The 26,641-nt window shown below is 44.0% G+C and overlaps 1 protein-coding gene and 1 long non-coding RNA gene across 2 annotated transcripts; one reads left to right on the top strand and one right to left on the bottom strand.

Moving 5' to 3' along the window:
- Positions 1-2,697: 2,697 nt before the first annotated feature.
- LOC117594572 lies at positions 2,698-4,087 on the top strand. The gene is made up of 3 exons (XR_004575797.1): positions 2,698-2,824; positions 3,502-3,550; positions 3,924-4,087. It is a non-coding gene; the product is annotated as an uncharacterized LOC117594572 (long non-coding RNA).
- Positions 4,088-22,541: 18,454 nt separating this feature from the next.
- Positions 22,542-25,659, bottom strand: LOC105010711 (GTP cyclohydrolase 1). Its single transcript, XM_010870244.4, has 6 exons — positions 24,730-25,659; positions 24,163-24,272; positions 23,880-23,935; positions 23,679-23,710; positions 23,478-23,562; positions 22,542-23,260 (listed from the first exon to the last, which is right to left on the bottom strand). Exons 1-6 carry the CDS (start codon positions 25,142-25,144, stop codon positions 23,131-23,133), a joined length of 828 nt encoding a protein of 275 aa, XP_010868546.2. The 5' UTR covers positions 25,145-25,659; the 3' UTR covers positions 22,542-23,130.
- Positions 25,660-26,641: the final 982 nt, after the last annotated feature.

Below are 26,641 nucleotides of genomic sequence, written 5' to 3'. Positions count from 1 at the left end.
CTTCCCACAGAAGGTGAACCTGATGTGACCATATTCAGGTGAGTTTGGAACCAGAAAGGGCAATGTGCATCTTTAGTACCTTGATAGACAGAGAAGGTGTATCTGGAGAATGTGGTTGAGGGAGATTCTAACCTCTTGAATGCTCGATGCATCACTGTTTCCCGAGCAACACAAGGGCATAGTGGTTCGAGAAGTGCTTGGGGAGGGTGAAGAAGAGAGACCAGTGGCTGTAGACCGGCTTGGTGTAAATAATGGTGAATTAGAAGGAACAGCTCTTGAATCTTCTGGTACCCATGATCTTCTGGTGGCTAGAACCACCAACTGTCACGTACAAAGAGTTAAGTGTGAAAAGTAGGTGTTAAGCAATTTCTATGTAAGTACCATTAATTTAACAAAATGTTAACAAGGAACATTTGTTAAGTAAATAGGCATAACCTTTCAGGATGTAAATGATGCACTGTGAACCACATGTACCTAACAGTGTGTACTTCACATTTCAGGGCCTAAATCAAATTGTATGAACAGTAATATAGATATTTCTCAGTTTTAAAATGCATAACTGTCACACATCACTACTATTTCACAAGTATTACATACTGAAGATGACATAAGGTTAGCTATTCACATGTTAGCTCCTTGGACACATTCTTCTAATTAGCAAAGATGAACCAAAACATAAGATAATTGCCATTTTATTTTCTAGAAAATTATGAATATATCCTTTTATCCAGCCCAGGCGTTTGACAATTGGGGAACAAGACACCATCAGCTGTCCCTAATCTGTTTTTCGAATGTGCTTGGACACGCCCCCATTCGTCTTTACACTGTTCGTTGCTCTAGTTAAGAAATGTTGCGACTCTATCATTCACCCTTGTTATAGTGCAGTGTCAAAGTTACACCATACAGGTATTTGTTATTGCGAACCAGGAGGTGGGTTATAACTCTGTATTCAATTGCACCAGTAAGGGTGATTCAGATCTGGCGTATGAACCCTGGTTTACAATCCTACGCTTTAATTCTGATGTTTGATCAACAGGACCATGCCGCTGCTGTATTACTTGACAAAAACTTCTACAGCTGGTTAACGTCTGAATCAGGAGCATAGTGTGACATTTGTATAATAGGCATGCCCCAAACGACTGGTCTATGTTACCCTTTGTTAAAATTCAGTTGCTTTACTTTGGTTACTTTATTGCAGGGGCGCCACCAGGGATTTTGGGCCCCATGAAAATAGACAACGTGGTCTCAGGGACTACGTAGACTATTTTACATCCATGGCACCCATTTTTGTATATGTTACGTTACATTACAAGGTGCTGCCAAAACGTATAATACATTATGAATTGGCTAAAACTTAACACGACATGTTACGAACAATATTAAAACGTAGTGTATGATAAAAACGCCAGACAAATGTATCATATTTTATGAAATGTATAAAAACCTATAAGTCATTATGAATTTACCTACTGTAATATATCTTACAATTTTGGCTGTCAAAGATTTACGTAAATTAGTCTGCATAGTCCCCTGAGACCAGGTTGCAATAGATCACATTAGGCCTGCAGCTACTAAAAGCTTTCGAATTTGATTGACAGCAGTGAATTTTGCTATTATATAGACTTAGTAAGCCATGCATACTAAAATTACTTGCTTGCTGTCCCTTATGCTGAAGTTACAATTCTACATTGGCAAGTACAGTAGGATAACGGGCCAGCCCATGGAAATCAAACGCCTGTCCAACACGATTGTTCTAGAGCCAGGACTGGGCAGGGACAACTGATTTAGTATCATTAGCTTTTTAAAGTTGGCCTGCATTGATTCAATGTTGGCTAAAAGTGGAACAAAATGTAAACAGAATTTTCTGTTAAGATATTGCTAGCAAAAGTAGACTATTTCACTATGGACTAAGCAAACAGGTACATTTCCACCACTCATGGACTACACCCAATTTGGAAACTGTCATCCTTTCTTTTCTCTCTCCTGTCTTTCTTTTCTTTTTGTTTTAGGAAACCAGATTTTTCTTTAGTAAGGGGAGACTTCACTGATGCTTCTGGCACTCCTCACTCGTAATTCATTGCTAGCAAGTATCTGTCAGGTGCGAGGAGAGGCGTAAAAGGAGATGCAAAAACAACAGCACGAGAACGACGTTTCTAAATGTATCTTATAACAGCAAAAGCACCACACAATAGTGATGGGACGCACGAAGCCAAGGCTCAGAGGTTTGCTTCGAAATTTCAACCGAGTTAGCTCGAGACGAAAGGGCCAAGGTTTGCTTCGGAGAAAAAAGTTACCATGTGATTGTAGACGTCACAGATTTCGGAACATGCTTGTTTTAAAAGACAAGGTATGGGGGCACATTTACACTATGTACAAATGTGTGTGGAGAGTTGTGTAACTGTATCTCAATCCGTGTGTGCGTAATCAGATTTGTAAATGTGTGAAAGAATCTGTAAATGTGTACCGAGTTTTATGAATGTGTACAGGAATCTGCAAATGTGTATTCAGATTCTGTGTGTGCATTATCAGAATTTTATGTGTAAAATATTTGTAAGTGTATTGAGATTTGTAAATGTGTGGACAAATCTGTAGATGCTTACATATATCTGTGAATGTGTAGACAAATCTGTAAATGCCTTGACAAATCTGTAATTGCTTATACTGTTTTTTTATGTTCAGGAGATAGATATACCAGGATAAGTGTGAAGAACTGGAGTCCACTAACTGTTGATTATCCTGTAGCTGGTCTATACACCATTGGGGGTGTGACAGGCAATAATGTCCAGCAGAGCAGGTAACCTAACCACCAACCCTTCTCTATAAGGTATGGAGGCTGACCATGTCAGCTTAGTTTACACAAAATGTATGTACTGCTTTTATTATAAATGTTGCCTTGTGGGAGAGATCAGGATGTCAGGCCAGACTACAATTTCTCTTACTACAGGTGTGTTTGTAAGGCAGAAGTAAAAAGGGCATTGGCTTGGATTCTCCTTTAGCTATAACTGTAGAAGTTGCATGGCAAACTGAAGAAGTTCTGTCTGTATGTCAATGGACGTTCTCTGCACCCCACTGCTGGCTTATGCCTCTGAAGCTAAGCAAGTTCGGGCCTGGGGTGGGAGACCTGTTGCTTAAGTGTCGTGCACAGGGTCCTATGATTTGGATTGGATGGTAAATGGGTGCCCAGACAGTTTGTGGTCTCCATAGGTCCCATGTCACTGATTTTAAGAGAAGGGGTGTTTTCCGGTGTGATGGCTACCTAACCATCCTCAGCTTCCAATTGGTTGATGATCTCTCATTCTCCTGTAACTATTTCCCAGGTTGATGCTCTAAATTAGACTTTTTTCTCAGGCAACATACCTGGTAAAATAACAGGCTAGATAAAATAAAAATCTCACCTACAAAACATGTTTCATTCATTTTATCTTAATTGCTCTATTTCTCTTTAATGTTTCGGTCCATCCCAACACTCACCACAAAGCTCTTATTTCTTGTTTTTTTCAGAGCTCTGATGTTGCAGACTACCAAAGGACAGACAAGGCCCATTGCAACGGTACTGGGACTGAAAGATATTAACAAAACAATATATCCGCTCACATCACCCAGTAATTGGGAAAACTGGAGAGTAGGCTGGCTTTTAGCTTGTTAAAATTCTCCCGGTTACATGGTGAAACATGCCTCTGCCATTATGCAAGGCACCTAATCCTAAAGACTACTGTATCTTGCCCTGTATAATAGTGTCTGATAAATTACTCAAATGTAAACGTTTGTACAGATTAACGGTGGGTGGGATGATCAATTCCAAATAAAAAGGGCCTTGCTGCTTAAGGAAATAATAATAACCAGACAAACTGTAAAGTATAAGTTTCAGTTTTGTCACTCACCTGTCTCATAGTTTTCCATTCTTCATCTCAACCTCTTTCCAGGTTAACTGCCTGGGGCCCTACACTCTGTCCCCAATTCTGGCCACCAGGGTTCTGGATCACAATGTTCCACCGTGGGTCCTGACTACTGAGAACACTACCGGGCTAAACATGTTCAAAGACATATGTCACTTATCATTCTACTGATACCAAACATGCACCTGTGTATTCAAATATTCCACATTACTTGGATACTGCATACCACAGTCTCCAACCCCCCCCCCCCCCACCCTGTCTCGGTCCTTTGTTTTTATGCTGCAAGTGTTTGTGCCGGGGGACAAGGGTCAGTCTGAATTCTGATGTATCCTTTTGTGGCTCCTAGTTGTCCCTGCTCAAAGTCCACCTAGTTGTGTTGCAGATCTACAGTGATTATAGGCCACCTGGTTGTGTTGCAGATCTACACAGTGATGATGGGCCACTTGGTCACACATCTTTGTCCACCTGTTTGTGCAGCTGATCTGGATTCTGCCTAAAGACTCAGCCAACCTGTATTTACTGACACGCCAGTAATTGGAACATGCAAAAATATTGGATCAAAAAGGTCATGTATTCTTATGAATTTCCCCCAGAACAGCCAAAGAGGAACCCTCAAACTCTGTCTATTCTCTACATTTCTTCTTAAATCCCTAACCACAAGTGCCTATGCAAAATGTGTTCTATAAAATGAATTTGATGTACAAATAACACCAATGGGTGAGTGGAACTATTTATAACCCACCCAACATACAATCTGTATTCCAGGAAATAAATCCTCCTGCTCTGATTTGTATTGAACACTGATACAACCTTTCAGCATGAATATTTACAGATGACAAACGAGAACCACTAGATAATACACACAGAAATTACAGCAAACAGTGTTCAATTGGAAATGAGTGCTGACAATCTTTCAGGCAGTAGATGAACACAACTTACTAGGAATGGATTGGGTGGACAGCCTGGCAGAATTTCTTAAGTCAATCAAATTTAATTCAATCAATCAAATTTATTTATAAAGCCCTTTTTACAACAGCAGTTGTCACAAAGTGCTTTACAGAGACACCCGGCCTTAAACCCCAAGGAGCAAACAACAGTAGTGTTGAATTTCAGTGGCTAGGAAAAACTCCCTAAGAAGGTCGAATTTTAGGAAGAAACCTTAAGTCCAGGCTGACCCTCAACAACCGGGTGAAATGTTTTATGTTCTAGTCCATTTTTTTTATATGAGAATCACATGAAGGCCTGGACCATTATAGCACACTTATTTTGGAGTCATGATTTTTTCATAAAATCTAACATCACCAACATTGTCAGACTGTGGAAGAAGAATTAAAACTCCCCAGTTTGAATCCTGCCTCGGTCTGAAATAAAATTGATTAAACACAAGTACTGGGACAAGGACTTGTGAGGGGACTCACAAGGGAGACGCACGCTCTCTCTCCCGGCGTGGTGTTCGGCGTGCGTCGTCACCGGCCTTCTAGTCACGGCGCCCCTCCTCCCACGGCACTGTCATGTCTTGTTGTTGCACACACCTGGTGTCCATTCCCTCGTTAGGTTGCCTATATTAGTTCCTGTGTTCCTGGGCGTCCTTGTGAGGTATTGTTTTATGTTTGTTGTAGTGTACCGTGCATTATCTACCAGTGACTCAGTTTTGTTGCGCTTCAACGCTTCCCTTCTCTTGGGGATTTTTTGTACGGATGTGGTCAGTTGTTTCCCCTTTTGATTTTTGGGAATTATACCTATTACACTTGGTTAAAGAATAGACAATGACAATCCTGCGTTTGGCTCCTTTCTCTGCACACCACCACGACATCCTTTACAAGTACTTAGTGCGAAATGTGTTATTTACATTGGTGATGAAAATAAGATCTTAATTATGTTAACTCTATCGCCTGATTAGTACTATAGGATTATAAACTGAGTTGTTCAAACACTAAGTGTTGATTAGCTATGGGATCTGGTACAAGTTAGCAACAGGTTTATTACAGGAATAACGCAGGATGTTTCAGGTGAATGGCTGATTCTGCGTCACATCGTGCCTAAGAAATGTCTAGCCCTTGAATTGTAAATTGGGTAGTTAAGGGCTTTAACCAATATTTTTCACAAGCAACTAGCTGTCATACATCTTCCAATCACCTCTTCCTCCACAAATGTTTACATTTTGGTCAGTTAGCAAGTACTCTGAGACAGAGAGACCAACAGGAGGTTAGGCCTTGCTCAAGGGTAAACTAAGAACTTTCATCTGGGAAATTTGAAAAAGCGACACCTCAGTTACCAGCCCAAAACTCAGTTACTCTTCATGATTAGATGATATGAGCAGAGGTCTTTCACAAGTAGATGCATCCGTAGTTTCCACCAGCCCATACAAAAGTGTGCACAATATTCAGAACACTTAGAGCAAGTCTGGTCCCCCAAATATGGACCTACCCTGCTAACTTGAGAGACGAGCCAGCAATGGGAGACTGAGAACTTCAGAATGCCATGCTTACCATTCTCACAAGTACTCATGTCATCACTACCTGCTCTGCAGAACATTATTGCCTGTCACACCTCCAACGGTGCCTGTAGACCAGTATGATCTACAGCAAGGGTTGGTGGTTAGGCTACCTCCTCTGCTGGACATTATTGCCTGTCCCACCCCCAACGCTGTATATACCAGCTACAGGATGATCAACAGTTAGTGGGCACCGGTTCTTAACACTTATCCTGGTACATCTATCTCCTAGTGGTGAACATAAAAAACAGAGTAATTTGTGAGTCAGTATTTAAGCAGTGGAATCAACAAAGAATCAAGGCAAGTTAAGGCAATATCAATATCTGAAGCAACTACTGTATGGACTGAACTTAATAAATACATGATTTATTAGTAGCTATGGTTGCACTTGTTTACAATTATTAACTAACAAAATACACATTACTGGTAGCATTTGTAATTACTAACGATAAGGTATGAGACTAACTTAGCAAACATTAGGTTATTGTACTGTTACTTAGCAAAAACAATTGCTAACTCAGCACACATAAGTTGCTATAGGACTGTAGCTAGCTACTGTATCTAAAATTTTGCCGACACTTGTGTATGTGTCATCATGTTAATTTGGTTTACATACAACAAACATCTAGATAGCTAACATACATATATTACGAAAGTAATGATGTTCACTTTAAAAAACACTTACCTGAATAAAAAGGATGTGCAAGCCAGGATGTCCTGAGTTAGAGCCCATACCCCGTCCCATCGATGCGGTTGGCAGCCTCAATAATTCTGAGAAGCTTTTCTGGGAGCCATATTTATTTATTTATTTAATATAGACTTAAATGGCATTCCTTAAAGCACAACGTTAACAGCCCATCAATGTCACGTGTAAAATCAGTGGTGCCGCCTAGTGGCAAAACATACAAATCTCCACACGCATTTGCAAATCGCAACACACATTTGCTCTGCTGCAGAAGTGTATATTTCTGTACACAAGTGCATATTCCTGTACACATTCACAAAACTCAGATTATTTTACACATTTACAAATCTGATTACGCACACACAGATTGAGATACAGTTACACAACTCTCCACACACATTTGTAAATAGTTTGCTACAATAATGCCCCCATAACAATGTGTTTTCCAACTCGTAGGATATAGGGTGTTCCAAGCCTTCTAATTGAGAATGTCATCGTAGGTGAACAGAGCCAAACTAACCTGCTTCCCAAAAAGGAAGAAAGAACATTTGCCTCAAGTCACGCAATATTGGGGAGATTGCAGGTGTTGCGTTAAATAGTATAATTAACCATCAAATCACAAGGCTTGTAATTTATCAAAAACAAGGTGATTCGGTTACAATATTGAAAGTGGAGTAGGTTATGTAATATATTGAAAGAAACAAAATTACAGAAATCACACAGCTTTAAAAATGTTCATATAAACTTTGTAAGCATCTAGCAACTATATAGCCAAATAACCTTTTCTCTACAATGCTTCCGCGGCATCTTACACACAATTACATTGCATCTAAATATTGCATTAGAAAATGGGAGAACTAATGCAATAACCAAACAACAATGTTCAAAACTGTATTTTTTATGGTATTACATTTCTTGCATGTCAGAATCAAGACAAAGATTTTGTGTATCTTATGACACTCTTGCCTTAATACAAAACATTACAACATTACATAGCTGAAAATGTTAGTTGGAAAGGCAAGAATAACATTGGATTCAAACCAAGCATTTACATTTCTCTTCAGAAAGCACAGACCTAACCACTGCGCCGCAAAGTCACATAGGATACTTCGGAAAATACATCTATATCAACGTGATATGTATTTTTGATCAGCAGACCCCACTGTGCAGAGAGTTTAAAAGCCTAGAGAGAATTAACAGTTTTTCGGCCAATTTGACGAAAGCCTTGAATATTTCAGAAAGCCTTGATTTCCCATCACTACTCAATAATAGCAAGGATGCAAATGTTTTTAAATAATTTTTGGTCAGGAGATTGAACTAAATTCTCAGATCGAGGCTTGCTTTGAAATGTCGACCCATTCTAATCCATACCAAAGAACGAGACATGCATCGTTGTAATACCATGTGATTGATGATGTCTGAAGCCTTGTTTGATCACAAGCTTTTTCCAAAGCCTCTTTGGAAAATGCAGGCTTCTATGGTTGTTTAGTTTGGTTCGGTGCCTGAGACTTTTGAGCAGCTACCTCTACAGCCCAGATAGCAATGAGTCGGCGGACCGGAGGCGGTCCTCCAGAGACAGTAGAAGCGTCAGAATGTCTAAATCGCAAACACCTTTGCCGGCTCACCGCCGGCGGCAGCCGCTTATTAAAAGGCGAACCTTCCGCTGCAAACGCTATTTTCGAGCGATCTGCCGCTTTTATATATATATTTAATATTTATAGCATGCAGTTTATCGAGAATAATGATTGATCAAACCAGACAAATTTCCATTTGGTGTTTTAATTCCACATTTCAAAGTACAGTTACTGTCATTCAAACAAGATGTGTCAGATCACTGAAATAAATAACAGGCAGAAAAAAATATACATATTGCAATAAAATTCTGGTTAAAAAAAAAAACAGCCATACAAGAAAATTATAACACAATAATTGTTAATAATATAAGAGCCCCTCCAAGAACTGCCACCTTAACGTGGTGGAGGGGTTTGAGTACCTGAGTGACCCTAGGAGCTATGTTGTCTGGGGCTATATGCCCCTGGTAGGGTCTCCCAAGGCAAACAGGTCTTAGGCGACGGGTCAGTTCGGTGACGTCGCCCGGTATGGCGCAGCCGGGGCCCCACCCTGGAGCCAGGCCCGGGGTTGGGGCTCGTATGCGAGCGCCTGGTGGCCGGGGCTTCCCCCATGGGGCCCGGCCGGGCTCAGCCCGAACGGGCGACGTGGGGCCGCCTTCCCGTGGGCTCACCACCCACCGGAGGGACCATAAGGGGCCAGTGCGAAGAGGATCGGGCGGCAGTCGAAGGCAGGGGCCTAGACAACCCGATCTCTGGACACAGAAACTAGCTATAGGGACGTGGAATGTCACCTCGCTGGCGGGGAAGGAGCCTGAGATCGTGCGTGAGGTTGAGAGGTAGTCGGGATCACCTCTACGCACGGCTTGGGCTCTGGAACCACACTCCTTGAGAGAGGATGGACTCTTCACCACTCTGGAGTTGCCCATGGTGAGAGGCGGCGGGCTGCGTGGGTTTGCTTATAGCTCCCCAGCTCTGCTGCCATGTGTTGGAGTTTACCCCGGTGAACGAGAGGGTCGTTTCCCTGCGCCTACAGGTCGGGGATAGGTCTCTCACTGTTGTTTGTGCCTACGGGCTGAACGGCAGTGCAGAGTACCCGACCTTCTTGGAGTCTCTGGGAGGGGTGCTGGAAAGTGCTCCGACTGGGGACTCTATCGTTCTACTGGGGGACTTCAACGCCCACGTGGGCAACGACAGTGACACCTGAAGGGGCGTGATTGGGAGGAACGGCCCCCCTGATCTGAACCCGAGTGGTGTTCAGTTATTGGACTTCTGTGCTAGTCACGGTTTGTCCATAACGAACACCATGTTCATGCATAAGGGTGTCCATCAGTGCACGTGGCACCAGGACACCCTAGGCCGCAGGTCGATGATCGACTTTGTTGTCGTCTCATCTGACCTGCGGCCGTATGTCTTGGACACACGGGTGAAGAGAGGGGCGGAGCTGTCAACTGATCACCACCTGGTGGTGAGTTGGATCCGATGGTGGGGGAGGAAGCTGGACAGACTCGGCAGGCCCAAGCGTACTGTAAGGGTCTGCTGGGAACGTCTGGCCGAGTCTCCTGTCAGAGAGATCTTTAACTCCCACCTCCGGCAGAGCTTCGACTGGATCCCAAGGGAGGCTGGAGATATTGAGTCCGAGTGGACCATGTTCTCCACCGCCATTGTCGAAGCGGCCGCTCGGAGCTGTGGCTGTAAGGTCTCCGGTACCTGTCGAGGCGGCAATCCCCGAACCCGGTGGTGGACACCGGAAGTAAGGGATGCCGTCAAGCTGAAGAAGGAGTCCTATCAGGCCTGGTTGGCTTGTGGGACTCCTGAGGCAGCTGACGGGTACCGACAGGCCAAGCGGGCTGCCGCCCGGGTGGTTGTGGAGGCAAAAACTCGGGCCTGGGAGGAGTTCGGTGAGGCCATGGAGAAGGACTATCAGCTGGCCTCGAAGAGATTCTGGCAAACCATCCGGCACCTCAGGAGAGGGAAACGCTGTTTACAGTAGAGGTGGACAGCTGTTGACCTCAACTGAGGATGTCGTTGGGAGGTGGAAGGAGTACTTCGAGGATCTCCTCAATCCCGCTGTCACGTCTTCCATTGAGGAAGCAGAGGATGAGGGCTCAGAGGTGGACTCGTCCATCACCCGGGCTGAAGTCACAGAGGTGGTCAAGAAACTCCTCGGTGGCAAGAAGGGGGACTGGAGGGTGTGTTCCAACTATAGGGGGATCACACTTCTCAGCCTCCCCGGGAAAGTCTATGCCAGGGTGCTGGAGAGGAGAATACGGCCGATAGTAGAACCTCGGATTCAGGAGGAACAGTGTGGTTTTCGTCCGGGCCGTGGAACACTGGACCAGCTCTATACCCTCTACGGGGTGTTGGAGGGTTCATGGGAGTTTGCCCAACCAATCCACATGTGTTTTGTGGATTTGGAGAAAGCATTCGACTGTGTCCCTCGCGGCATCTTGTGGAGGGTGCTTGGGGAATATGGGGTCCTGGGTCCTTTGCTAAGGGCTGTCAGGTCCCTGTATGAGCTTTCTCCGCAGGGTGGCCGGGCGATCCCTTAGAGAGGGTGAGAAGCTCGGTCACCCGGGAGGAGCTCAGAGTAGAGCCGCTGCTCCTCCACATCGAGAAGCAGGAGCTTGGTCCGCATTGCCGGCAGTAAGTCAGACTTGTTCCCAGTGCATGTTGGACTCCGGCAGGGCTGCCTTTTGTCACCGGTTCTGTTCGTAATTTTTATGGACAGAATTTCTAGGCGCAGCCAGGGGCCGGAGGGTGTCAGGTTTGGGGACCACACAATTTCGTCTCTGCTCTTTGCAGATGATGTTGTCGTGTTGGCCCCTTCTAACCAGGACCTTCAGCATGCACTGGGATGGTTTGCAGCCGAGTGTGAAGCGGTGGGGATGAAAATCAGTACCTCCAAATCCGAGGCCATGGTCCTTAGTCGGAAAAGGGTGGCTTGCCCACTTCAGGTTGGTGGAGAGTGCCTGCCTCAAGTGGAGGAGTTTAAGTATCTAGGGGTCTTGTTCACGAGTGAGGGAAGGATGGAACGGGAGATTGACAGACGGATCGGTGCAGCTTCTGCAGTAATGCAGTCGATGTATCGGTCTGTCGTGGTGAAGAAAGAGCTGAGCCACAAGGCGAAGCTCTCGATTTACCAGTCAATCTACGTTCCTACTCTCACCTATGGTCATGAGCTTTGGGTCATGACCGAAAGGACAAGATCCCGGATATAGGCGGCCGAAATGAGCTTTCTCCGCAGGGTGGCCGGGCGATCCCTTAGAGATAGGGTGAGAAGCTCGGTCACCCGGGAGGAGCTCAGAGTAGAGCCGCTGCTCCTCCACATCGAGAGGGGTCAGCTGAGCTGGCTTGGGCATCTGTTTCGGATGCCTCCGGAACGCCTTCCTGGGAAGGTGTTCTGGTCCCGTCCCACCGGGAGGAGACCCCGGGGAAGACCTAGGACACGCTGGAGGGACTATGTCTCCCGGCTGGCCTGGGAACGCCTCGGTGTCCCCCCGGAAGAGCTAGAGGAAGTGTCTGGGGAGAGGGAAGTCTGGGCATCCCTGCTTAGACTGCTGCCCCCGCGACCCGGCCCCGGATAAGCGGAAGATGATGGATGGATGGATAAAGAGGTCAGCTCTGGGATGAAAATAATTACCAGTAAACATAAGTAATGAGGATATTTGGTACCAAAGAATGTGCAGGATACCAAATAAATCGAGGTATAACATCACATTTTCAAGCCATTTCTAACAATAGGAAAAGTGGTAATAATTTAGAGTAAAGCTCTAGAGAAGAATAGACCATTATAATGGCATTGCTGACCTGGAGCACAAGATTTACACCGTGCTGCACTAAGATCTGTGTCTCTTGTATCTGTGATAAACAAAACTTGACATATATATTTATATAAAAATATGGAGGTAAAAACAGTAGTAGAACAGACCATTATAACTGCAATCCTGACCTGTGGCACAAGGATTTACAAGCTATATTTAACAATAGAATAACAGTTAAGCACTGATGGAATGAAAAATGCTGATGTTAAAAACAGAGTAAGTAGAATATTTGGTACCAGGTAATGTGCAATATCAAGTATCAGAGGTACGAAATAATATTTCCAAGCTATTAATAATAGAATAACAGTTAAGCACAGTGATGAAATGAAAGTAGAATTTTGGTACTAGTTTATGTGCAATATCAAGTAACAGGTATGAAATAGGATTTACAAACTATAATAGAATCGTTAAGACGGAATGAAATAAGCCAATACTAAAGTTAAAATAAAACAAAAAAACAGAGTGGATTTGGTGAGTGTAGTCTGGCACTTCTGGCGTCTTGATGTTACTGACTGCAGGATAAAGAAAGTGTTCCAGTTCAGTGATGCTGGGGTGTCAGTAGTCAGCCTAGGTTTAAGGGGTCGGCTGTGGGTCCTTCTCAGCTGTGCGGCTTTTTCTGCCTTCACGGTCAGATGCTCCTTTCATGTAACGCACCTACAGGGGTTCCCAGAATAAAAGAATAAAGTAGTCAGTCCTGGTCCCTCAAATACTAAACTACAACATTTATATCTAGGTCTACTACATGTACAGGTATTAAACTAACAACCACAGGTGTTGTTTGCAAGTTGTACCTGATTGCCCAGTGAGAGCAAACGTCTTCAACATTGTCCCTACTTGCTTCACCTGCTCTTGAAGTGAGCCGCTGTCATCCGAAGCTACAAAATCAAAGGCATATGGTAATTCTGAACCTACATTACACACAAAAGAAAAATTTAAGAAAGAGTGCATGTTCTCACCTGCTTGTGCATTGCATTCCCTCAGGGCTTGGTTCTCCTCCCTCAGAGCTTGGTTTTCATTCTTGAGTCAAGGCAATATTTTCAATACTGTTAAAACACTGGACAATAAGACATAGGCCTAGAATATACCTTCATAGCTGAAAACTTTGTGCTGTACACGAGATGCCAGGGGCGTCCAAGGGCCAATAACAAAGCCATGACTTTTTCCTATTGATAATCATTGACGTAAAAATATGTTTGAAGTAATTGCATACATTTAATGAATTGGACTTAAATGTAAAACTTAGTTTAGCGCAACGTAATACATACCTCCAGCGTTTTCACCCATATGCTGCCAGGGTAAATTTGCTGCTGGTGGTGTAAAGCTTAGTACTTGACAAGCTGGGGTAACATAACAGCTTTAATTTCACTTCAGAGATTGCATATTCAGTAATGAAACAATAATTGAACTGTGCAAAGCTAATGATATGTACAACACACCTCGACACCTTTTATCCAGAAAGTCAAGTGCCCTAATGAAAAACAGATTATGGATAAAACGATTCCTAATCTTAAATAGAAGCAATAGTTTCCAAGACAAAAAACGTCACAAATAACATCACTTACTTGTACTCAAACTCTTGGCTCTGTGAAGTGGAGTCTGGATTACTGGGGAGAGACCTGGTTCTGAGAAAGAGGGAACAGAAATTTGAAAATCAAACAAAGTGTATAGTTTAGTTACAGGATCACTAATTAAGCATCACAGCAATACATTTTACATACCAGCTCTGAAGTCTACAGATGTCTCAACATTTTCCTTGTTTTCTGGAATCGATGCAACTTCTGTAGCATGTAGTGATTCAAGTGAATGTCCTGTTTGTCACTCTCAACTCTTTTCAATATTATTTTCCTTTTGGCCCAGTAACTAGACATTGTGACTAACAATGCATTTACCTTTAAAACCAAAACGATTGACCAACAGTAGGTCTCTTGGGTGAAGATACCTTGGCCAGAGCATAACTGGTTATCTGCAAGAAAACATGAACAAAACCGGATTGTTAACGTTAGGAATATACAGTAGCTATGCTGTGGGGGGGAAACATTATCAGCCAAATGTGGAACAGTGAAATTGTTAAAAATAAAATGTATTCACTGAGTGTTGTGATTCTAGTGAACACAGAATTTTCCTCAAACATAAAAAGTCAGTTCAGAGAATTAGAAATCATAATCGCCTTAAATCCAGTACAGTAGCAACACGGCACAAAACTTGCTAGCCACAGTGTGTACTGTAACAAAAGCAAAACAGCATGTGCTAGCTAACACTTACTAGCCACTCTAGCTCCCTGGACTAGTAGCATACTTGTTCAGGCAAACAAAATAATTTAAACAACATATATACATCATTATTTTTGTAAGAAAACACTAAAAGTTAAACTTAGTCTTTCTAGATGTAAAGCTTTTGCTACCTATTATAGCTCGTTAAAATTCTACATGTACTAACAACATTGAGTAAACAAGGCTACTTTAGCTAGTTAGGCAAGAACAAAGATGACTACACATTTTAAATATCCATCCATCCATCCATCTTCTTCCGCTTATCCGGGGCCGGGTCGCGGGGGCAGCAGTCTAAGCAGGGATGCCCAGACTTCCCTCTCCCCAGACACTTCCTCTAGCTCTTCCGGGGGGACACCGAGGCGTTCCCAGGCCAGCCGGGAGACATAGTCCCTCCAGCGTGTCCTAGGTCTTCCCCGGGGTCTCTTCCCGGTGGGACGGGACCGGAACACCTTCCCAGGAAGGCGTTCCGGAGGCATCCGAAACAGATGCCCAAGCCACCTCAGCAGACCCCTCTCGATGTGGAGGAGCAGCGGCTCTACTCTGAGCTCCTCCCGGGTGACCGAGCTTCTCACCCTATCTCTAAGGGATCACCCGGCCACCCTGCGGAGAAAGCTCATTTCGGCCGCCTGTATCCGGGATCTTGTCCTTTCGGTCATGACCCAAAGCTCATGACCATAGGTGAGAGTAGGAACGTAGATTGACTGGTAAATCGAGAGCTTCGCCTTGCGGCTCAGCTCTTTCTTCACCACGACAGACCGATACATCGACTGCATTACTGCAGAAGCTGCACCGATCCGTCTGTCAATCTCCCTTTCCATCCTTCCTTCACTCGTGAACAAGACCCCTAGATACTTAAACTCCTCCACTTGAGGCAGGCACTCTCCACCAACCTGAAGTGGGCAAGCCACCCTTTTCTGACTGAGGACCATGGCCTCGGATTTGGAGGTACTGATTTTCATCCCCACCGCTTCACACTCGGCTGCAAACCGTCCCGGTGCATGCTGAAGGTCCTGGTTAGAAGGGGCCAACACGACAACATCATCTGCAAAGAGCAGAGACGAAATCGTGTGGTCCCCAAACCTGACACCCTCCGGCCCCTGGCTGCGCCTAGAAATTCTGTCCATAAAAATTACGAACAGAACCGGTGACAAAGGGCAGCCCTGCCGGAGTCCAACATGCACTGGGAACAAGTCTGACTTACTGCCGGCAATGCGGACCAAGCTCCTGCTTCGGTTGTACAGGGACCTGACAGCCCTTAGCAAAGGACCCAGGACCCCATATTCCCCAAGCACCCTCCACAAGATGCCGCGAGGGACACAGTCGAATGCTTTCTCCAAATCCACAAAACACATGTGGATTGATTGGGCAAACTCCCATGAACCCTCCAACACCCCGTAGAGGGTATAGAGCTGGTCCAGTGTTCCACGGCCCGGACGAAAACCACACTGTTCCTCCTGAATCCGAGGTTCTACTATCGGCCGTATTCTCCTCTCCAGAACCCTGGCATAGACTTTCCCGGGGAGGCTGAGAAGTGTGATCCCCCTATAGTTGGAACACACCCTCCGGTCCCCCTTCTTAAAAAGAGGGACCACCACCCCGGTCTGCCATCCCAGAGGCACTGTCCCCGACCGCCACGCGATGTTGTACAGGCGTGTCAACCAAGACAGCCCCACAACATCCAGAGACTTGAGGTACTCAGGGCGGATCTCATCCACCCCCGGTGCCTTGCCACCGAGGAGTTTCTTGACCACCTCTGTGACTTCAGCCCGGGTGATGGACGAGTCCACCTCTGAGCCCTCATCCTCTGCTTCCTCAATGGAAGACGTGTCAGCGGGATTGAGGAGATCCTCGAAGTACTCCTTCCACCGCCCGACGACATCCTCAGTTGAGGTCAACAGCTGCCCACCTGTACTGTAAACAGCGTTGGTAGGGCACTGTTTCCCTCTCCTGAGGCGCCGGATGGTTTGCCAGAATCTCTTCGAGGCCAGCCGATAGTCCTTCTCCATGGCCTCACCGAACTCCTCCCAGGCCCGAGTTTTTGCCTCCACAACCACCCGGGCTGCAGCCCGCTTGGCCTGTCGGTACCCGTCAGCTGCCTCAGGAGTCCCACAAGCCAACCAGGCCTGATAGGACTCCTTCTTCAGCTTGACGGCATCCCTTACTTCCGGTGTCCACCACCGGGTTCGGGGATTGCCGCCTCGACAGGCACCGGAGACCTTACGGCCACAGCTCCGAGCGGCCGCTTCGACAATGGCGGTGGAGAACATGGTCCACTCGGACTCAATATCTCCAACCTCCCTCGGGATCCAGTCGAAACTCTGCCGGAGGTGGGAGTTAAAGATCTCTCTGACAGGAGACTCGGCCAGACGTTCCCAGCAGACCCTTACAGTACGCTTGGGCCTGCCGAGTCTGTCCAGCTTCCTCCCCCGCCATCGGATCCAACTCACCACCAGGTGGTGATCAGTTGACAGCTCCGCCCCTCTCTTCACCCGAGTGTCCAAGACATACGGCCGCAGGTCAGATGAGACGACAACAAAGTCGATCATTGACCTGCGGCCTAGGGTGTCCTGGTGCCACGTGCACTGATGGACACCCTTATGCTTGAACATGGTGTTCGTTATGGACAAACTGTGACTAGCACAGAAGTCCAATAATTGAACACCACTCGGGTTCAGATCCGGGGGGCCGTTCCTCCCAATCACGCCCCTCCAGGTGTCACTGTCGTTGCCCACGTGGGCGTTGAAGTCCCCCAGTAGAACAATAGAGTCCCCAGTCGGAGCACTTTCCAGCACCCCTCCCAGAGACTCCAAGAAGGTCGGGTACTCTGCACTGCCGTTCGGCCCGTAGGCACAAACAACAGTGAGAGACCTATCCCTGACCCGTAGGCGCAGGGAAACGACCCTCTCGTTCACCGGGGTAAACTCCAACACATGGCGGCAGAGCTGGGGAGCTATAAGCAAACCCACACCAGCCCGCCCCCTCTCACCATGGGCAACTCCAGAGTGGTGAAGAGTCCATCCTCTCTCAAGGAGTGCGGTTCCAGAGCCCAAGCCGTGTGTAGAGGTGATCCCGATTACCTCTAATCGGAACCTCTCAACCTCACGCACCAACTCAGACTCCTTCCCCGCCAGCGAGGTGACATTCCACGTCCCTAGAGCCAGTTTCCGTGTCCAGAGATCGGGTTGTCTAGGCCCCTGCCTTCGACTGCCGCCCGATCCTCTTCGCACCGGCCCCTTATGGTCCCTCCTGTGGGTGGTGAGCCCACGGGAGGGCGGCCCCACGTCGCCCGTTCGGGCTGAGCCCGGCCGGGCCCCATGGGGGAAGGCCCGGCCACCAGGCGCTCGCATACGAGCCCCAACCCCGGGCCTGGCTCCAGGGTGGGGCCCCGGCTGCGCCATACCGGGCGACGTCACGGTACTCAAAATGTTTTTCTTCATTAAGGGGGTTTTGAACCGCTCTTAGTCTGACATTTTAAATATATAAACTAAAAACAATGTAAACATAATATTGCGTTACACAAAAAGGAAACATGTACATACTTAAACGATGGTAGTCGATGCCTTTGCTAGCTAGCAAACTGCAGGCTGTAACTCGTGATTGAGCGACAAACTGATGCGAATGTGTGTCCAAACCAACATGGCCGGTCGATTTTGAGAGTAGCCTTGTATTTAAAAGTGTCTTGCCGCCGGAGGACCACGGTCCTTTAGACCGAGGCAACCGCCAGAGAAAATGAAGCAGTCAAGAAATCTTGCAAGAAATGGGAGTGACGTATTCGGCGGCAAACGTTTCATCCCCGCCAGCAGGACGCACCTATAGCCGACAGCTTAGGGCCGGCGGCAAAAAGAAGCCGTGCGGATATTTTTTGCTATCTGGGAGGTCACCTTATTTAGTAATTTATTTCAAAAAAGTTGTTAGCTTTGTAAGTATAGCAATGCCCTTGTTTTTAAGGTTTTAGTTGTTATGGTGTAAGATCGAATCCAGATTAGGGCTGCGCGATATATCGTTTCAGCATCGACATTGCGATGTACACATCCGCAATAGTCTCATCGCAGAATGTTGCTATTTAGTAAGGTGAACATATATCAGTCTACAATATTATTATTTTTTTCAAATGGAAACCAGTATTATATATGTTTGATATAAGGTAATTTACTCTGATTCATGGTTTATTGGATACACAGTTTATTATTTTTTTTATTATTATTTTAAACACTGGTTCGTTGCTGCACTTAGTCGACATGCATGCTCTGCTTGCGCATAATGAAATGATGAGCGAGGAACTGGCAAAAAACACAGAAATTGAGAATTTAGTTGCAAAAAGAAATGCATCGTCAATTACATGGAAATATTTCGGCTACAGACAGGATGATGTTGACCAAAAACACGTACTTTGTCGAGAGTGCCTTGCAATTGTTGCCACAACACAAACAAGTTATTTACAATGTCGGGCAACCCTAATCCAGATCATGTTTTACGTTTTGAGTGCAAACAATACTGTTTTTGTATTGTATAATAAGGTTTAATTTTGTGACACTCTTGCCTTATCAATATAAAACATTAGAACGGAATCAGAGTTGAAAAATGCAAGTTGGAAATGCAAGAAAAACACGTGATACGAACCGGGAATTACAATTCCCCTTTGGAAAACGCATACCTGATATGATCATTCCACATTGGATATTTATTCTTGACCAACAGTGTAGCTAGTTTTAAAGCCTCGAGAAATAAAACCGATTTTCCAACCATTTTGATGAAAGCCTCAAACGCTTCAGAAAGCCTCAGTTGCCCATCACTAGTACAACGTTTTTCTTGTTGTTAGGATCCAAAACCAGTTTCATAAAACTGCTGTATCAGCGTCAGAAAACAATGCCCCAGGGAGAGCCAACAGTCCAGGGTTGCCAAATGAAGCCCTTGAGCTTTGCCATCCCTAAATGCAGCTTTGCTGCCACCCCTTGGCAAAGCACACCTGCCCCAATCAGGCTTCATCAGGAGGTGGCTGAAAGTTCCATTAGAAATAATGAGACCGTACATTATAAAGACAGGCTGGTCAGTAAGTTACTGGATGTACATAGATATAGGCTACAATAATCAAACCTCAAAGTTGGTTTCAATTTAAGGTAAATATCCTAGTACGTAGAGGTCTCAGAAACTCATGTAACAAATATGATACAATTGACGTTACAGGATTTTCAAAAACATATTTCATTCTACAACAAATACATTTTGGCTATGACAGATAGTAATGTACAATGTATGAGCGAGTCATAATCCTCTGATTTATAAATGGGTGATTTATAAATGGGTACAGAATGCCGTTAAAATGGTAATCCGGGGTTTGTATCCCACATATCACTTGCCTTTCCTGCTTGCTTTTAATTTAACCATTCATCCATGATAATGTTTTCGATAATAAATGGGTGTGGATAAGAAGTGTTTCATAGGACCTCTACTGGAAATGTATATTATGTCCCTTGTGTTACAGCTGTTGATTGGAAATCAAGACTTTTGGAAGCATTAAGGCTTTTGTCAAATTGGGCCAAAAACCCATTCATTCTCTCAAGGCATTTCAACTCACTGCACAATGGTAACTCATACACAGTGGTGACTCATGTTCATCAGGAAAACATATCACATTTTTAATGGTTGTACAGGTGTCTTTTTCCATAATATCCTAGTCTAGTTACCACAGATTCCTCTACTCTGCTCCTAGCTGCCTTCCTTCCATCCCAATACATATCCTACATCTGAACAGGTGCCTACTTTTAGTGTCTTCATTCCACTGCTCCTGCTATCTCCTCATCAACTCAGTCCAGACAACACATTTAGTCTTTGCCCTGCTCAAGGCCTCTGACACATCCACCACCTTACTCTCAAGGGCCCGTTCAGCTAACATATTGCCTCATTCCCTTCCACCCCAGCATGTGCCGGCACCCAAATAAATGTTATCCATACCCCTGCTTGTCTCACCCTGTCCTGTGTTCGTTTCACCTCATATAAGATGTCCTGCCGGCTATTAGGTTTATCCAACAGCAAACTCGTCAACACAGCACCGGAGTCAGAACACTACTCCACACCAACTCTACAGCCAGAAGCTCTGTCATGTAACCTAGCTACCAAGTGATAAGTAAAAAACATTTTGTGACACTCACACCCAAGAACTAAAACAGCTGATCTTGCCCAACCTGTCCCCGGGTCTTTAGATCCATCTGTAAAAAAATTCTAAAAATGATTACTGCACCCAGTATCCAGGTGCCTCCGGAACATCTCAGGTGAGTCAACCCCCAACCGATCCTCCCGTACTCTCTTCAAAACCTGTAAGGACTCAGTGACATAACCTCGGTGGGGCCAAACTCCCTGCACCCCATACCTACCTCCCTGGCATGACCATCACAGACCCAACCAAAGCTCATGATATTCTTCTCACCATGTTCCCAGCATGGCGATAGCACAAGTTTAGGATGTGACCCCCCCCCCCCCCCCCCCCAGGACATGCAAATTAACCAAATAATTCACCAACAATTGCCTTCTCCTTAACTGTAATGGCATCCTCTGCCACCTCCATCTGTACCGCTGACACCAGAGAAGTTCAAATGTCCCACTGCATACTGGGAGTTCCTTTGGCTGTATTCCGTCCAACTTTCTCAGCATGCTCTCTGCCGCTGACCCATACACTGTATTGCTATAATCCACTACAGATCTAATAAGTTGCCACATACATGGTCCTCAGAGAAGACCACCAAGCCCCCCACACCTTCTCAGACAGTGCATTACATTTAACACCCTCATTCACCTCTCGACAACTCCCTCAGTGTACTCAATTTATGTCAGTCTGGCATCAAAATACAGTCTGCACAATCTCAGCTGCACCTCATTATCCAGCCTCTTCCTTGTGAAGAACACTGCCATAGTTTTCTCTACAGAGAATATAAAGCCCCATTTCCTTGCCTACCTCTCAACCTCATCAATAGCTTCCTGACCCTTCCAGACAACCTACTGAATGTTTCTACCCCTCATAATGCCCCATCATCTGCAAACAGCGGTCCTCCAATATCTGGCTAATACAGTACCTGACAGTCAACATCATTGATCATGATTGAAAACAGGACTGGGCTGATTGCGCTAAGGTGTTCCATTCTCCACAACATAGCTACTGGACACAGAATAAGAAAAATAATTGCGCACCAGCTAACTGAGGCGGCCATCTGCTGCGCCATCTTGATGACCCGCTCTTACCCGAATAGACCTATCAAACAGGAAGTATTTTATCCATTAATTAGCTCTTTTTCCTACCCCCATGAGATTGAGCTTAATCAGCAATCAGTCTTTTACTTGTGATATTATCCAAGACTCTCCTCACCTTAGCCATATTAAATAGAGCATTCAGAGCATTGTTGACATCCTCACTCCTGTCCAGTAAACCAGTGTGCTCCCCAGTGTGAATGGATGATTTACCACCATAAAGCATGGAGGATGTGCAATGGTGTGGGAGTACTTTGCTGGTGACACGGTCTGTGATGTATGTAGAATTCAAAGCACACTCAACAAGCATGGCTGGTACAGCATTCTACAGAGATACCCCAAACCAACAGGTTTGCGCTTAGTGGGGCTATAATTAGTTTTTCAGCAGAACAATGACAGGCTGTGTAAGGGCTGTTTGACGAAGAAGGCGAGTGACCTGGCCTCTACAGTCACTCTAAGCTCAACCCAGTTGAGATAGTTTGTGATGAGTTGGAAAAGCAGCCAACAAGTTCTTAGTATATATGGGATCTCTGTTGGAAAATAGTAATATGAGTATGCAAAGCTGTCATATGTTTGAAACTTTATTGGTTACTACAGGATTCCATTTGTGTTATTTCACAGTATTTACTTTCATTTTACAATGTTGAAATAGTAAAAATAAAGAAATACCCTTGATGTAGGTGTGTCCAAACTTTTGACTGGTACTGTACATACAACCAAATAAATAATGTAAAAGCACCGGTGACAGAGTAACATTTAGGCATTTTCTCTAAATATGAGTACAGAGAGGTTATGGCAGCAGCCTTTAATCTGAAACTATCCAAGGTCTACACAAAACTTAAATCCTCAAGATCTTAAAGGCTTTTAGTCCTTATTCAGGAATCCCTGATATATCCAATTTAGCAGTTGTACCAGGCCTGGTTCAAAATACTTGAAATATTGTGTATTTGAGTCCTTGGTTCAAATACAAATATTGTTAGTATTTGAACTCAAGTTTAGTACTTTCACAGATAGTTCAATCAATCCTTATTGATCTTTGCTAAGATCAAAGAAAGAATGAGATAAATCAGAATACAATCTTGCATTACTTTGTGATTAATTTAGTAATAACTGTTTTTGCTAGGAAACACAGGGATGTTTAAATCCAGACTTGTTCAGTTGTTTTTAGTCAGGACCAGGAACTCCTCTCTTGTCTTAGGATCCTCTTGGAAGAGTCCCAGCACGGAGCTGGTCACAGTCTTGCTGTTCATCTTCTGTACGCCCCTCATCACCATGCACATGTGACTGAAACACAATACAACAGACCAACCTCAGCTTTTAAAATCAGACTAGACTCTTTGATTATTAGAAAACACATAAAACCTTGGTGGGCTTTAAAACAACCTGTAAGTAATGCCATAATACTTAGCATAAGTTTGTATTCATTCTGAGTTAACATATCTAACAACACAATGTTATAGACGTGTACAGGACATGCCATCCTTAGTTAAAAGACACTCACACTGCCTCAATGACAACAGCTACACCAGCTGGCTCTAAAGCCTCTGAGATGGCTGTAGCGATCTGCTTGGTCAGACGTTCCTGCACTGTTATGGAAAGAACAAACATAAGAAGCAAAAAACAAAAAAAGTCTACACAAACATTGATCCCAAGGACTTAGTTGATGAGAAATCACTATCTGCCAAAAATCCAAGATACTGACCTTGAAGTCTTCTGCTGAAGATTTCAACAATCCTGAAATAAAATGGGACAATAAATGGGTGATTAGTGTAGTACCAAGTAACTCATAATGTACATGTCTGCACCTTTGATATATATATATATATATGCAGTGCATTCATATGTGCCCAAACTCATGCCTGTATCTTAGTGAATCTGACACCAACTGAGAATCCTTACTGACCTTGCGAGCTTGCTCAAACCAACTACTTTATTATTTGGAAGATATCCAATGTGAACCTGTGATGGTAAAATATAACACACATTTGAATATGTAACACGTTCAGAATTTTGGAATCATTATTTTACGATTATTATTGATATTAGCAACAATTTCCAACCATGTTAAACAAGGAATATTTCATATAAATTGCTGTGAGTAAAAAATTAAAATGCACTGCCTAATTGATTCATAACAAAATAAATAATAATACAAATAACTTTAACCAAAAAATCTTCTTTTTCACCTTGCCAAAGAAAGGCACCAGGTGGTGCTCACAGAGGGAGAACATTTCAATGTCCTTCACGATCACCATCTCATTGTGGTTCTCGTTAAATATGGCATTGTTCAGCACGTCTGGGGATGGAAAGGCAAGAGAAACAAGTGGAACATTTAACAATTGTTTTACTCAAAACATAAAGCCTATTGTATAACAGAATGTAATACGATTAGAGTATATAGTAAAATTGTAAAAGTCACACTGTGGCTTCTAATTATATTGCTTTCTACTATATTGCAATATTAATAACAGTGGAGTGGTCCAATCTCCAAAGGTAATTGTAAGGCCCAACAACATTACTTGCACTATTGCAGTGGGTACATGACTTCAAGGATAAGTAGTCTGAGGAATAACATGAGCTAAATTCGACTTTAATACAGTAAAAAGCCAGGGACAACACGCGAGATCTTAAGAACACAGACTGTTCTGCTTGTCTTTTCAAAACTTTATACCTCACACTCTCCCTCGTTATTTAGCATAAATCTTTCTTAATTAAACACTTGGGTGGAATTATGCAGGACAGTCAATGCTCACCATCTACGGTCTCATGGTAACCTTTGGTGAGGAACTGCATTGCCTTGGCGGCGCGTAATGGTGTGCGCAGGAGACCCTCACGTTCCACGTTTTCTCCCAGTTCTCGAAGCACGGTTCTGTAGGCTACTTCAATGGCAGAAAGCTTGCACACATCTGATTCCTTATTTTGCTGTTTGCGGATAATTTCAGCGTTCTTTACTTCTATGGATTTTTCATCGAACCCGTTGAGATATTCTGCAATAATGTGTCCATTGCAGTCGCAGTTGATCTCTGATGCTTTTTGATAAGCCATTCTAAGTCCGGTGTAAGTCACTGCCTGTTCACAAGTTGTGGTAACAGAAGAAAATTGACTGTTGCTGGTTGAGTATTGCTGACTCGAGGCCCTTTTTATGGTCTCAATTACCTCCATGACCATGGCATGACCATTCCAGTATATTTGTCATGGTATAGGGCAATGGCTTACAAAAAAAAGACATTTCACTATCCGACTGGTTGCTAGAGACCGCGGCACCAATTGCAGATTCACCTAATCTAAAATCGATTTTAGGTGAAATTACGAGAACAATAAATCGTTTTGTAACAAACCAAACCCGTTAGAAGTGTGAGACCGCGTGAGTGCGAGTGTATGACGTCGGCCATTAGCCTAAACTAGCCGTAATTGGCCGGAAAAGGACAAAATATGGCCTAGTTTGTCAATCCGTTCAGGAAAGAGAGTTTCAGGGTCTAGAATTTAGAGTTCGCGAGCTAGTGGAGTAAAAAGTAATTAAATACACGTGGAACGTTTTACAATTTCTAAAATTAGAACAAAAGGAACGATATAAAACAATATCTTTAGTAGTTTTACTTTCTTCAGGGGGATCCTCGTCATTAGGACATTAGGCCTCACAAAACGTATTATAAAGAGAATGTGATGTGGAATGAGATAAAGGTTACACCACCTGCGTTCTCTGTTCTCTCTTTTTCAAAAATCTAATTTTCTATAGGGGGAGTGCTACCTCCTTAAGGGACTGCAAATGGCAGAACCTTTTTAATTTTGTTTATAGAAATACAATAATATTTTCTTGCACCACATTTACCATTAGATTTGGTTGTATAATTTGTTTGCACAAATACAGAGTTAAAAAAAACAACTAGGCTAAAGCCTAATTTATTTTGGTTACTGACCTTTATTGTTTAAAAAACAGCCATTATTAATAAAAAATAATAATAATTAGATTTTACATGAATTTATCCTTTAATAGGGTCGTTTTTTAGTAGCTTACTATCTACATGTCAAGTGTGTTGTGATCCATAACATCTCTTAGAGATACACCATGCTTTTAGTTGCTATTCTTTATGGATTCCTTTCCAGGTGACACAAACCTCTTAAATCACCAACCATCCTTGAACAGACTACACCCATTAGATCTAAAATTAATTATTCAGATTTTTCATGAACATAGTGTTCTATGTTACCATTTTGAATAGCCCATTGTCCACATAAGCTTGAGATCTACAGACAAGCGTATGGTACCTCTGTCAGTGAGTTGCATAATGATCCTTGCAGCCTACTCAAGCCCTTTTCATTGCTAATAATTACAGACTGCCTGGGCAGTACACAGTGTTCCTCAATGAGTTCCCAGAATTCCCCGTGTTCCCAGAATCACACCTTGTAGTCATGGCAGATAATTTCCTAATTTGGAACCATGATCAACTCAGTGGATTTTATCCAACATTTTTCGGGACATACGCATTGCAACAATCATACACTGGATTTAGTTTTGTACTGTGGGATAAGCACTGTGGATTTCATGGTTTTTCCTCATAATCCTCTATTATCAGAGACCACCATTTCATCATTTTCACTGTCATCAACTAGCTCACTTGTACCCTAACCAAGGACTTTTAAAAGCTGCAATATAAATCTCAGACA

The sequence above is a fragment of the Esox lucius genome, chromosome 6, assembly GCF_011004845.1.
Source record: "Esox lucius isolate fEsoLuc1 chromosome 6, fEsoLuc1.pri, whole genome shotgun sequence".
Lineage (NCBI taxonomy): Eukaryota > Metazoa > Chordata > Actinopteri > Esociformes > Esocidae > Esox > Esox lucius.
Note: the sequence above shows the minus strand (reverse complement) of the source record. Positions and strands in the feature narration are given on the sequence as shown.

What these genes read in the sequence shown, in the direction of transcription:
- LOC105010711 (XM_010870244.4), bottom strand. Translation starts at nt 25,144, where the DNA reads ATGGTCATGGAGGTAATTGAGACCATAAAAAGGGCCTCGAGTCAGCAA. An exon ending in TTACCATGAGACCGTAGATG is followed by an intron (nt 24,273 to 24,729) that starts GTGAGCATTGAC and finishes TTCCATCCCCAG; the next exon opens with ACGTGCTGAACAATGCCATA. An exon ending in CTTCAGCAGAAGACTTCAAG is followed by an intron (nt 23,563 to 23,678) that starts GTCAGTATCTTG and finishes TTTCCATAACAG; the next exon opens with TGCAGGAACGTCTGACCAAG.